General features: G+C 43.4%; 1 protein-coding gene across 1 annotated transcript in view; it reads left to right on the top strand.

Moving 5' to 3' along the window:
• The window catches only part of CFH (complement factor H), a 37,987-nt gene extending 27,636 nt beyond the window's left edge, over positions 1-10,351 (top strand). The window contains 11 exon segments of the mRNA XM_072868525.1: positions 40-222; positions 1,548-1,727; positions 3,229-3,435; positions 4,027-4,203; positions 4,875-5,051; positions 6,077-6,196; positions 6,199-6,252; positions 7,541-7,723; positions 8,044-8,244; positions 8,557-8,754; positions 8,896-10,351. Coding sequence (XP_072724626.1) covers positions 40-222; positions 1,548-1,727; positions 3,229-3,435; positions 4,027-4,203; positions 4,875-5,051; positions 6,077-6,196; positions 6,199-6,252; positions 7,541-7,723; positions 8,044-8,244; positions 8,557-8,754; positions 8,896-8,909 — 1,694 coding nt within the window. The 3' untranslated portion in view covers positions 8,910-10,351.
• The last annotated feature ends 2,845 nt before the right edge of the window (positions 10,352-13,196 follow it).

Here is a 13,196-nt window from a genome sequence, read left to right as displayed (position 1 = left end):
TAAATCTATTTTTTAGCTCTTTTTGTTGATTTTTTTCAGATCCATCTCCTCAGTGTGTACTTCCAATGGATGTTGAGCTTGTGGACAATGGTCATCTTCCCAAGGCAGAAAAGGAGACTGGGTTCTATGGAGTTATACATTATATGTGTACATCAGCTGACAAAAGTATTAAACAGGCAACTTGTGTGTCTGGAAAATGGTCACCAGAGATTGAATGTACAAGTATGTTTTTAGATTTGCATACAATGTCTTCTTTTTGTGTAGGAATGATAAATGCTCATTATTAAAGCTTCTTAGCATTACTGTGTCACTAGTCTGAAATAGAAATGCTTACATGCTTATATATATGCTTACTTGATTATATGCTAAAGGATAGTCATGAATAATTATGGGAATTATATGAACAGTTAACGAGGTTGAGAGACGCACTATTTTAGTGAGGCAGACTTAATAATCTCTGCTCTGACAATTGGAACAATTGTCACTGTCACTTCTGATGTGAGAAAAGATGCAATGATAAACTTAAGCTTGGTTCTTCAAAAGGGCTTTACCCTGGTACAAATGAGAGTAGCACATAGCTCAAGCTCCAGGCAAAGTTCCTTTATTTCCTGCAAACATTCAAAGCTTTTCTATTCTGATTTTTCCTTTTTTTTTTCCCCTTCTATTTTTTCCAATTGCTTCCTAGTGAAACAACACCAAAAAAAGCTGAGTTGGCCAATTCAAAAGCACAGACCTAGAGGAGACTGCCCTTCTCTATTACACACCAAAAGGCCAGATGCCTGCAGGATTGCCTTTATGTATAACAGAAGAGGCTATTGCCTGTAGAAGGCATGACTGTAAAACAATCATGGCCTCATTGCCTGCTTTGATTATGCCAGATTCATGGGAAATGATGCGTGGAAGTGGGAGAAGTACACAGAGTGGCAATCGCTCAAGGGAGCATTCCCTTTCAAAACCAAGTGTCCCTATTCCCAGTCTTCTGGAACCACTAGAAGCAACAAACTAAGCTCTTGAGGTCTCCTCCTTCCTAGATCTACCTCCTTCCCTAACACTTTTTCTTTTCTTTGGCAGGAGCAGCCCTTTATTCCTTGAGTAGCAAAATTGAAGTTTATTCTTTGTTTCCTTTTGTGATTCTCACTTAGCTCTGTTATCAGCTAAGCTTGAAGAAAAAAGCAACAAGAAAACAAAACAAGAACCCCAGAAGGTGGTCCAGTTTTCCTAAAGTAGTTCACCATAGAGAGAGGAACGGGGAGTGCACACAGGAGTGTGCAGCGGTGTGTAAGGGAAAGGAGGGACTACAAGAAGCTCCAGCTCAGATTAGCGTAGGGAACTGTCACTGTCTTTTCTATGAGGTTGAAAGCATATGAGCATCTGAAGGCAGCTCTGGTGTTTCTGAAGCAGAACAAAAGGATCATGATATTAATTAAAGCTTGAGATAGCTACTGAAGAATTATTGCCAGTGTTTTCTTGGTTGTTAGTGTTGTAATCTGTGATGAACTGTTACATTTTATCTTATGTTCTGTTATAACATGAACATGTGTCCTTAGCTGAAGAGAGTACATGCCCACCTCCACCTCAGGTGCCTGGTGCTGAACAGATAACAGTTGGAAGAAATTATAAGCATGGGAGTAAAATAGCTTTTTCATGTCTGAAGAGTTTCCAGCTCATTGGTGCGAATGAAACAACTTGTATAGAAGGGAAATGGCAGTCACCACCTCACTGTGTGGGTGAGTAGTGGATTATTTTTTACTATTTATTTTATTTATGAATTTCTGTGTCACCCATTTGCAGTCATCTTTAGCAGGAGAATGATATTATTTATGTTAAGATTATCATGACCAGGTAACTGCAGAAAAGCAATAGAACGTAAGTTGCTAAAGAAAGTGCAATTAACCAGGACAGTAAGCCTTTTTATTTACACAGACTTATCTAAGATAGCATATCAAACTTTCAGGTAGTCCCTCAAGAGCTGCATGTTTATTTGTTTGTTTAGTATATTGCAGAATGGAGTCTCAGTTTTCACTGGGGGCCTTTAATAGTATCCTGGTGAAAAAAATCAGTATTATTTATTATTTAGTTGTAGTAGTAGCAATCCTTGGATTTTTTTCATTTTTATTCTTTCTTGATTTTTCTCCTTTTCTTTTTGTGGTACCTTCCTGTAATAGGAGTATAAATGATATGGTATAACTCAGGCCCTCTATTCTAAGAAATGCTGAGGAATCTGTAATCCAATTGTTAAAATATTACTGATGCAGGTGATATCTTGTAAGCAGAAGTTCATTAAGAGCTAGAATAAACTGTTTTCAGAAATGGAGATAGATGAGCACAAGACAAATGAGGTGCCAGCTGGTGACTGATGTGCACAACATGCCAACCATGTCTGTATTTTTAAGCAGAAAAATTCTGATGCCCCGTGGTGTCTCTTCTTTTGCATTGGCCGTGAGTCTCCATTTCTGCTGATAAGTGACAGATGTAGAGAAGAAGAACCAAAAAAATGCCTGAGCTGTTCATAAAACAGCTTTTACTGACATGAAATTCCCATTCCCAGTTACTGAATAGGAACTTTGACTGTAATGAGATCTTTTATATATTGTGGAATTCAGTGCAAACATATGCTTTCAACTTGATGTGTCAACTAATAAAACCTAATTTACTAATGAACTAAAAGTGCATATAAAATATAATTGAAGTCCACCCACTCTACAGTAGTATAGGAGAAGAAAGCATTTGGACAGCCCTGACTCAGGAGGGCTTCACAGAGGTTTAATCCATTGTATGTACCAGGAAGTACATTATAATACTTCATTAACTTCTGTTCTCTTTTTCATCATGTCATCACAAAGCCCCTCAGGATACTGGTACAACTTTTTAACAGCTAAAGTTCTAGAAACTCACTTTCAGTACCCCCAAACAAGATAATGTCTCCTCTATTTCTCTGCCTATGAGACTTTCCCCGTTCTTGATGCTAAGCTGTAACTGTATCTCCTTAGTATGAACTGGAAAATGGCTTTTGTTTGGTTCAAAGGAAAAGAGAGAAACCACACACAGGAGGAAAAGGAGAGAGAAGTTTTGGTTTGTGTATCTTAGATATTTCTTCATCTTCCTTTCAAGCCATTTAATTTATGTTTCGATGATTATATTTTTTTTCTTTTCAGTTTTAGACAGCATGTGTCATTGTACTATAATTGTCTTGCATTATTGTTTATCTGTGTTTTCTGTATTTTATAGAAAGACCATGTTTGCCACCACAACCCATAGAATGTGCTGATGTTCCCAGGCTGGAAAATCAAAATTTAAAAATTAAAAAAGAAGGGAAAACAATTTATCTGGCTGGTGCTAAATTAAAGTATGTTTCTCGCTCTGGATACATGTTAGACGGACCATTGGAGATAATTTGTTCTATGGGAAACTGGACTTCAGCTCCTACATGCTTGGGTAATATAAAAAAATACTATTTTTGAAGTGCATTTAGCAATGAAATTGAAAGAATTTTAAACAGGAGATTGACTAGTAAGAGCAAGTAACTCCATATTTTGCTGTGGAATCCTACCATCCCTCGTGGATGTCTTCAGAGCAATCCTGACTGGATGCAAGACTGACTTTTTGAATGCAGTTTATTGTATTCTTGCAGTCTTTGTTCAGCTCATAGCTCTGCCAGGTGAGTCCTGGGTGCATCCTCATAATCCAAGGATCTGTTTTCTACAGAGTCCACTAGTGACTAGGAGTTGCTCTGGTGCTTCAGTGATAGAAACTACTTTGGTGTAGTAAGGGACAGAAGCCTTTATTAAAATTTTCTGGCATGGTTAGAAACAGGATCAAAATATTTCAGTGACTGCAGCCCACGTCTGTTTAGGGGAATTACTTATTTAACCTTCCGTATGCTACCTTTTATATAAAATCCACTGTCAGCGGATGGCTATGCTGATGTTAGAAAAAGCTCTCTAAAGCATCTGTTCGGTGGAAACAGTACACTCTTTCTATTGTGTATCACATTAGCACAAGCATCAACTTTCTGTATCTTTTCAGAAATGCCATGTGGAAGCATTCCAAAAGTTGCCAATGCCCAAGTTGAAGGCAGAAACAAGGAAATGTATGAGCCTGGTGAAACAATTCGCTACCAGTGTGATGCAGGGTTCCTGACTGTTGGTCCCCCCGAAATTATTTGCAGAGAAGGAAACTGGACAGCACCGCCCTTCTGTGAAGGTATAGGTTCTACTTCTGAGCAGCCTGTGATCCTTCTTAGTCTTTCATGTTGTGAATTAAAATAATGCCAACTCAGGCGTGCAGGTGAGTCAGGCCAATAGAGCCAAGAGGTGACTTGCTTTGAATGGGCTGCTACAACACCTATTTTGCTGGCTCTTGAGAAACAACAAGCAGGGTAGATCAGCAGAGAAAGCATTTCCCCTGTGGGCTGAAGCTAGCAGCTGAAACTTAGCTCCCTGCTGAGATCAAGCAGGCAGAGGGTTATGGAGGAACGGATGCTGGCTGCAAAGGAGGAGATAACTGGTGTATGTATCTCATGTATCTTATTTTCGCATCACTAAGAATGTCAGTTTCTGAAAGTTGCCTTCAGACAGATAAGAAATCACTTCACTCTCTAGCCCTTTGGCACACAATGCTGTACAGCACCAACCTGCACCTTTGGCTGATCTCTGCAACTCCTTTTCTCTTTTTAGTCACTCTAGGCAAAAATAATAGTGTCTGGTGAAGTGTTGCAGATTAAAGACCATAATATCTTCCTTTTCTACCTGTAGAAAATGATCTGCGTTACGCAAACCATTTTTGCGCATCAGGAGCAATGGTGCTCCGAAATGCAGTATTCCGTGATTGTCATATTGCTGCACTACTGTTCTTAAATGCACCTCTCTTTTCAGATGTCAGCTGTGGAGACGCACCTGAAATTCCCAATGCTTATATTACAAGCACTCAACAGGAGAGGTATCTGCCCGGTGCCAGAGTGCAATATGAATGTGAGAGCAATTTTCAAATGATGGGTGGAAATTATGTCGCTTGTACAAATGGAGAATGGTCACAAGCACCAACTTGCAGAGGTAGGAATCTGTGCTTTCATCTTGCATGTTAGCAGAGAGGGGACTGTTTGTTTACCTAAATACTCTGAAGACTTTACCTTTTTTACTTCTGTTTTCTTTGCGCACCCCAACTTTGTACTTGCTATTGCTTCCTTGCACAGCACTTTAATTTAGCTTGATGCTTCTAGAAATACTGGGAGTATTTTCATCAACGGCAAAAACGTCCTGAAGAAGCAGGGCCTAAAATGTGCTGCTCTGTCATTCTCTTGTCCGATACTGGTATTTCCCCAGAGTCCGCCATTTCAGTGACCTTCAGTAGAAAGACATGTAGGGGCTCCTCTGTTCTCTTTGAACCTGTCAGGGAGTATCTGAATGGAAGAAGCAGTAGGGGAGGGAAACAGCTGTTCTCCAGGGCTCCACTCTGACCGACGCAGATCTCAGTAGAGACTCGGATTTAAACCGTGTAAGATCTGCTAGGGCTGTGGAAGCGGGAAGCGCGTTCCTGGGACAAGGAACTGTCAGGAGCTGTGCTCTGTCCCCTGCCCAAATCTGTGGCTGCAGGGTGAGCAAGTGCTACTTGGCTTTCACACACCTCCATGGAGCTGACTGCACTTACCCGTCCCTGAGCAGTGCAGGCTGACAAGCTCCTCCAGCGCTGCCCGTCCTCCAGAGCTCTGCGGTTCAGCAGAGTGCCAGCTTGGCTGCTACCCCTGTGATTTCCAGGAATGCCAGCGCTCCCCGGGAAGGGACGTGGGCACGCAGGAAGGGTGGTGTGGCTTCTCATGCCGTAAGGTGTAGCTACAGAAACACTGGCTTTTTCTAGAAGCTCTCATTGACCCTGCTGTCTCCCAAGCGTCCCAGAAAGAGTGTTCTGCTGCCACTCTCACACCTCATTGCTTTCTCCATGGTGAGCTCTTGGAGCTGTGACCCACCTGAGGCAGAAAATCTGGACAGAAATTGTAACAAGATTGATTCCTTTAACTGTCGGTTGTATCGGGCAACACCTCAACGACTGCAAACGTGACTGCAGCAGTGTCTCTTTTCAGATGTGACGTGTGGACCTCCTCCAGAAATTGCTGGTGGTAAAGTTCAAGGTGTTAAAAAGTCAAGGTATTTGCCTGGGGAAAGTGCTCGCTATCAGTGCTGGCAAGGTTTTGAGATGACGGGGCTTCCACCGTAGCGTGTCAGAATGGGACCTGGACAGAGCTGCCAAAGTGCAAAGGTAATTTCTCTCTCTCTTCATACAGTTGCTTGTCAGTGAGACTGTCATGAAGCTGACTCAGTGGCATTTACTTCTCCGGATTTCAGTCTCATTACTGTGCACAAACGCAACGTATCTAGCACACTCGGGAAAAAGCCATCTTCCCAGCTATCTATTGAGATGAGTTTACCAGCTGAGTGACCCAGGTGGCTTCACTCGAGAGGGCCCCATCTGGACAACCACCCTGAGGCTGAGAGCAGTTGCTGGCCAGGTCTAGTTTTGAGATGCACCCCTTGGACTTCTTAGAATCTACTGTCTATGCCTGCCTGGTGAGAAGAGAGTGAGAAATTTTGCCGTCTGTGTTGGAGAACAGAGCCCACAGCTTCCCTGCTGGTTCCATCCAGATAATACAGATGATGCGTTGCTATATTGAATGCCATGGAGTCAAATCAACTGTTAAATCAACTGAGGGTAGAATCTGATGTGTGAGCCAATACCTAGGTACTGTGTTGGTGCCTCCTAGGATTTCATGAGCGCACTGAGTAATCTCATTGGTTTTCGTTAGACATACAGAAAGTTTCAGCACATGAACCAATGCAGCAGCATTTGGCTCAAACACCACACAGGTGGGAGCTGAAAGGGGTGCAGAAACAGCAGATGAATTCAGACCAGGCTCCATATTGTGGCTCCTGAACACGATGTCAAGTGCAAAGAGTGTCACTGCTGGTACCAAGGCATCTGGGTCTTCTCTGAAGATTTCCCAGTGCAAGGTCTGTTGGAAGGCCAGACTTGGCAGCAGTGTGGTGCTTGGATAGGTATAAAAATCTGTGAGGCAGCAGCGCTCCAGGATTGGCATGCATGAACTCCCCAGTGGCCGTAAGTGGCCCACAGAGCCCAAGGGCTATCCCATTAGTGATTGCAGTGGTGCAGTTCAGTGACAGTCATTACTGTTTGCAGTCGGATCCGCTTTTCTCACTGCTCAGGCAGTACAGGGAGGAGGTGGGTGTCAGGCTCTTCTGCAGAAAGAGCTGTGCCAAACGCTGCAACGTCATGCAGGATGAGAGGAAGTCCTGCAGACAGCTGCAAGCACTTCAGGCATGGCCAAACGGGGTGAACTGCTAGTTGTGAGTCCCAGCATTGGAGAAACGAGAAACTCTTGCTCTTTTTCACCTGCCACGTATTTGGTTTTCTCTCTGCTTTCCTCCAGGTCTCTCATAGTGCCAGTGTTCTGCCCGGTAGTATTTGTGGCCAGGCCTCCGTTGCAAGTAAACTCTCGTGGCTTTCTCTCTGATTGGGAATTTTCTTCCAGGGAAAGGTGGGAAATGTGGCCCGCCTCCAGTCATTGAAAATGGAGACCTTCTTTCCTTCCGCATGCAAGAATATCCACAAGGTGCAACTCTGGAATACAAATGCCCAAGTCTCTATGTCCTGGAAGGATCCCAGTATATCACCTGTACTGGCGGACAGTGGACAAGCCCCCCAGTTTGCCTCGGTAGGTTGAAGCATGTGCTGTGTGATTGCTCCTGTTGTCTTTTTCTCAGATCCTGAGGGCATCACTTGTGCAGCAGCACTTGTGCTGGGGCTGCGATGCCGGCAGGGCAGAACAACGACGAGACCTTCTTTTGCCCACAAGGAGTTTCTTCTTGAAGTTAGCTTATGCAGATTTTCCTGACAGAAGTAACAGAGGGTCAGAGCAAATAGCTGGAAGTGTTTTGTGATGCAAAGACTTTCTGTAGGCTCTAGGGGGAAAACAAAAGTTCCCTGTGGTGCGTCCGTATGAAGTGATGACACTCTTCTCTTGCCTTTTTCAAGTGGCCTGTACAGCATCTGAAGAAGACATGGACAGAAACAATATTGAGCTGAAATGGGTCGCAGGAAGAAAGCTGTATTCCAGATCGGGTGACGTTATTGAATTTCAGTGTAAAAGAGGGTATTTGAAGGACCCAGCCTCTTCCCCATTCAGAACACAGTGCATGGAGGGGACGTTAGAATATCCACGGTGCAAGCCAGGCAGTAAGTCATCTCCACTCCTGCCACTTAGCCGCTGTGTTGTTGCATTTTTAGTGCTGAAGCTGAGGGGAAAGCCTTTAGTTTTGCTGGGGAAGCGCCTGGGGAGGTAGTAGCAGGGCACCAGGATGTGGGAGCATCCTGTAGGCTGCAGGTGGTGAGGAGCAGTGCCCCCAGGAAGCCATTGACTGGTGTACCTGAGCTGGAAAGACTGCTGGGGAAAGGGCTCTCAGGGGCTTTCACCTGGTACTAACAGTTTCAGAGCACCAGTTGTCCAGTGTGAGGTCTACAGGCAAGTAATGAAAATACTTCTTCCAGGGAACTGTACAGTGCATCAGAGCGCTATGGAAAGGAACAATATTCAACTACGGTCATCAAGCCGGTCAAGCACTTCCATCTATCGCTCTGGGGATTATATTTCCTTTGAATGCAAATGGTGGTACCAGGCAGCTTCATACTCTGCGAAGTTTAGAGCAGAGTGCCTGGATGGAGTGATTAATTATCCTACATGTGAACGTAAGTGCTCGGTGCCAAGGACATGGCGGGGCTGTGGGAGGCAGCTTTTCTGTAATTGCCTGTCCACTGCTCTGAGGAACCACTGCGGTGTGTCAGGCTTGGTCTTCACACCTTTTCCTCTTTTTTCTCCTTACGCTGCAGGGTTCCTTGGATAAATGGAAACGGCATGAAGGAGCCCAGCTGTGGAAATGAAAGATCCCTCAACCGACCCAGTGATTTGAGCTCAATTTTTCCTGGCATTTCCCGTTTTGCTGTGCTTTGTTTGCAGCTTAGCCAATGTTCTGTCTTGGAATTTGTTATTTTCTTTCTTTTTATTATTGGATGATTGTGTTTACATGGCGTCCACTTTTTGTAAATGTATTTACATTTTGTAAATGTGTTTACATTTTATCCATCGGAATGGTTGTGCTTACATTTCATCTGTTCTATATTGATCTCACTGTTATTAACAATTGTGTCCTGAAATAGGCTGGCTTTGGTGGCATAGAGAATTAAAGCCCACAGGTAATTTGATCATCAGCAAGTAGAGTGTGTTTGGCCTTGTCTGCTCCTAGCTTCTTCTTCCTGCGCTTGCCTGGAAACTACCCCGGGGTCACGGCAGAGGTGAGTGTCCTGACTGCCTGATCAGGATGAGCAAGTGAGTGGAGTCTCCTTTAAACGGCTCAAGGAAGTCTCTAGATCACAGACCCAGTTCTTATGGGGGACTTGAGCCTCCCTGACATTTGCTGGAAGAGCAAGACGTTGGGATGCAAGTTAATTGGAATTTCTGGATGGAGGCGGGGATGACTTCTTAGTCCAGGTCCTGGAATGGGACCTGCCATCCTTCTATTTTTCTAGGTAAGTTTGTTGTTCTAGGTGTCTTGATGGGGCCAGGACCTTCTTGGTTTTTTTGGTAGTTGATCCAAAGATAACATATTGCAGCTGATGTATGGGAACAGCTAACACATTTGTGTATCATTGATGTCTTGCTGGGCAGGGGAAGGTTGAGGGAGTGTTTTTACTGCCTCTTGCCTATTGGACTTTGTATATGGTATGCAGTTTCTTTTCTTGCTGTTCACTTTTCTAAGATTATTTGAAAGACAGTGTGGGCAGCCCACCTGGCACCATTCAGCAAGGGGTGATTTTGCATTGGCCTTTGGTGCCTTCATCTCAGAGGGTTTTTTCTTTCATCTAATTCCACTAAGGTCATGAAAATCAACTAAACCAGCATGCTGTATTTGTATATAGTTAAAGGAGCCTATGTCAATATTCACGTGGGGTATTAATATGGGTTGATTTCTCTCTAAGGAAATGAAGCAAGAAATACTCCTTCTGTTGTTCCTTTTCCTGGATGATAAGGGAGATTTCAGAACGGCTAAATCTTTGCTTTGGCAGCCCCATAACCGAATAACTGGACATATTTTCTTAGAATAAGATGTGAAGAGAGCAAAGGCGAGCTGACTTCCTGAGTGCAGACCAGGTCTTTTGTTGCGGGGACCTGGAGAAGAGGGAGCCCTTCAGCTCAAGACCAGATAAATCAACACTGTAGGTCCTCTAGAAGAGTGGGCTCCAAAGTGGGGTGCATGCACCCCAAGGGGTTTGGAAGATGATCCCTTGGGCTGTGGGAAGAAAATATTAGAACTTCTACTTATATTTGTTTTTTGTCAAAAAAAAAAAAAAGTTTTACTGATATTTAATATTCAGATTTGACAGTGGTGATTTCACTTGGTCCATCTGTCAGAGGGTTCCATGTCACATATGGTACCAACGTGTCCTGGGGGGGAGAGTGGGTGCTCCACAATGTGGAGGTGTTCACAGTGGCACCCTCACTCATTTGTTTGCTTTCAGCATATTGCAATGCATTGCAGTTTATGTGTGCCCAGTTAAGTGCATTTGTGGATTATATTTTGTTTGAACCAAACAAACCTTCACAAAATGGAGAAGTGGCTTAAAAATATTCCTTGCAAAGAAACTGCAGACAGAAGATAACGGACAAGCAAACAACAAGAAAAAGGCAGAGCTGACACTTCTACTCCTAGTAGGAGCTCTTCATCAGCCACATTATTAAATTGGGTTAAAAACAATGTCTCTCTAATCACATCTGACAGGAAGTCGATCAAAAACATGTGAAATTGTGAAGAAGACTATTTGAAATATGGATTTAAATCCACTATTGTTAAGGATGAACCTTGCCCTTAGTATATTGCGCCTTAGATATTACCTAATGCTAGCAAGACATTTAAAAAATAAGCATCCAGAACATGAAGACAAACCTCTACAATTTTTTCAGTGATGCTTTCAGTCATGCTATACGGTTGCGTTAAGAGTTACTGCCGCATTACATATAGGAGTCTGAGGAGTGGCTGGGGGGGGGAACCCTCCCGTTGAGTCACAAGGTTCAGACAGGACCCCCTTGCTTTCTAAACTCCTTCTCAGAGAGGAGTCTAGGTGGGGCTAGGTCCAGTCTTAGTCTCAGACTTGGTCAACGGTTTATTTTCTAAGGACTGTGTGTATAGCCACTTATCAGAACCAGAGCCCTCTCAGGGCTTTTGCTAAGGCGACAGCATTAATTTACAACGTTCTAAGTCTGGTCGTGTCCAGCGTACTGAACTTCACGATTACGGATTCACTAATAACGCACTTACACGCCCAGTCTAGTCATGTTGCATGAACTACCACGGCCACACTTACAGAGTCTGGTCGTGTTCAATGAGAACTACAACAGCTAGATCAATGAAGAGTGCAGTTTATTAGAGCAACAGACACACAGATTCTTTGGATTACCGGTGATAAATTCACTGTCTGCAAAGCACGTGCAAATACCAAGAATATGAGTAACACTGCTGGCTACAAACGCGTTAAAAGATAATAAAGCAACTCTATAGAGATTTCTAAGTTTCCTGGGGAGGCACTTGGTATAACCAAGTGTTTGACTCTTACCCAAAGGCGTCCCGATGGGGAAGAGAGGCTCAGTCCATCGAATGATCCCAAATATCAGAGTGGTACACGATGGTGTCTTCTTCCCTAACATTCTCTTTCTCTTAAACCATTTTATACTATCTTTCACCTTTCAGGTGGAGCTTGAGTGACTCTAGTCATACATACCTTTGTTTAGGATTGGTGTAAAGTTTTCTCACTCTCCTTTTAAAGGTATAAGCTAGAAAAATTCAGAGTGCAAGCTCAGTGAGGGATGATCGCACCTTGGCAGCGGGTAGCTTTTGGGATGGAGGTGTGTTTTGGTGTTATAATGATGTTATAATGAGCAAAGTTCACCAAAAGGAGAGCATTTTGTCAAAAACGTGGCAGGCTGTTGGCCCAGGGTAGTAAATATGCAGCTTATCAGTTCCATGACAACTTTAAGTTCCCCTATTATTGCAGAGCCTGGCCGCGGCATCTCCACACCACTCCACCCTCCAGGCAGCGCCTCTTAGAGTCAGCACACCAAGTTCCCCTGGCGTTACCGACATCTAAGGTTGCAGGCCTAGGGAACTCCCACGGAATGGATTCCTTGCATGTCAGCCGCGTTCCACCTGGGAAGCTTCTTCAATGCTGTGCCTTACCTAAAAGTGTAATTTCTAAGTCACCTCAGCAGTTATCCCACATATACTCAATCCAGTACTTAAAAAACCCCTTCATTTTCTGTAAACATTAATGCATCTAACAACATTTAGTGCACTAAAACACATTGTGCCTTTTCAGCTTTTCTTGTAAACGCATCTGAAAATATGCTCTCACTTGTGATTTGGAGCTATCGGCACACCTGGTACGGAAACATCCTGGAAACAGACTCCCACCTCTAGTCTTCCTACACTCACAATGAGATGTCAAAGCTGAATGATATTAAATGTGGATCTGGCACGTGAGTCTAGCAAACGGTCCCACTGCTTTTAAAGGGAGTTCTGGAGAGAGAGCAGTTCACAGCCTTGAGGTGTTTGTCCCCTCACCATGCTCAGCAATATCACTTGCTTCCTCCTGAATCTTAAAGAAAGAACTGCAGTCTTCTCTTTCCTGGTCTTAGATGTGTATGAAAGTGTTTCTACCTCAAAACTAAAGGAGAAAGAGAAAAGAAATATTTGGGATTCCAGTTCTGATCAGAAGATAACTAAGGAAACACTCCTTTGCTCAATGTGAATGAGATGCAACTAAATCAATCTAAATGTACCATGTCAGCAACCAAGCACGAACAACAATAGCATCTGCAGCACTATATGGCATCCATCTGTAGACGTCAACAAAACTATTTCAGTGATACTGGAAATATACTTGTGTATTTCAAACATACTTGAAATACGCTCATAAACATGTAGTTTACCTGCTCTGGTCCTGGGTAAAATAACCAAGTCTAGATGATGGCAGAGCAAAGAGCTCCTTGCTGGCATCAGTGAGCCTGTCAGAAGGCCAGCAAAATAACAATCAAGAAAACATCAAATCCTCCATCAAATTATCAGATGGAAATATTACTT

Source organism: Ciconia boyciana, chromosome 7 (genome assembly GCF_034638445.1).
Source record: "Ciconia boyciana chromosome 7, ASM3463844v1, whole genome shotgun sequence".
NCBI lineage: Eukaryota > Metazoa > Chordata > Aves > Ciconiiformes > Ciconiidae > Ciconia > Ciconia boyciana.
This window is presented reverse-complemented; position numbering and strand designations above follow the sequence as displayed.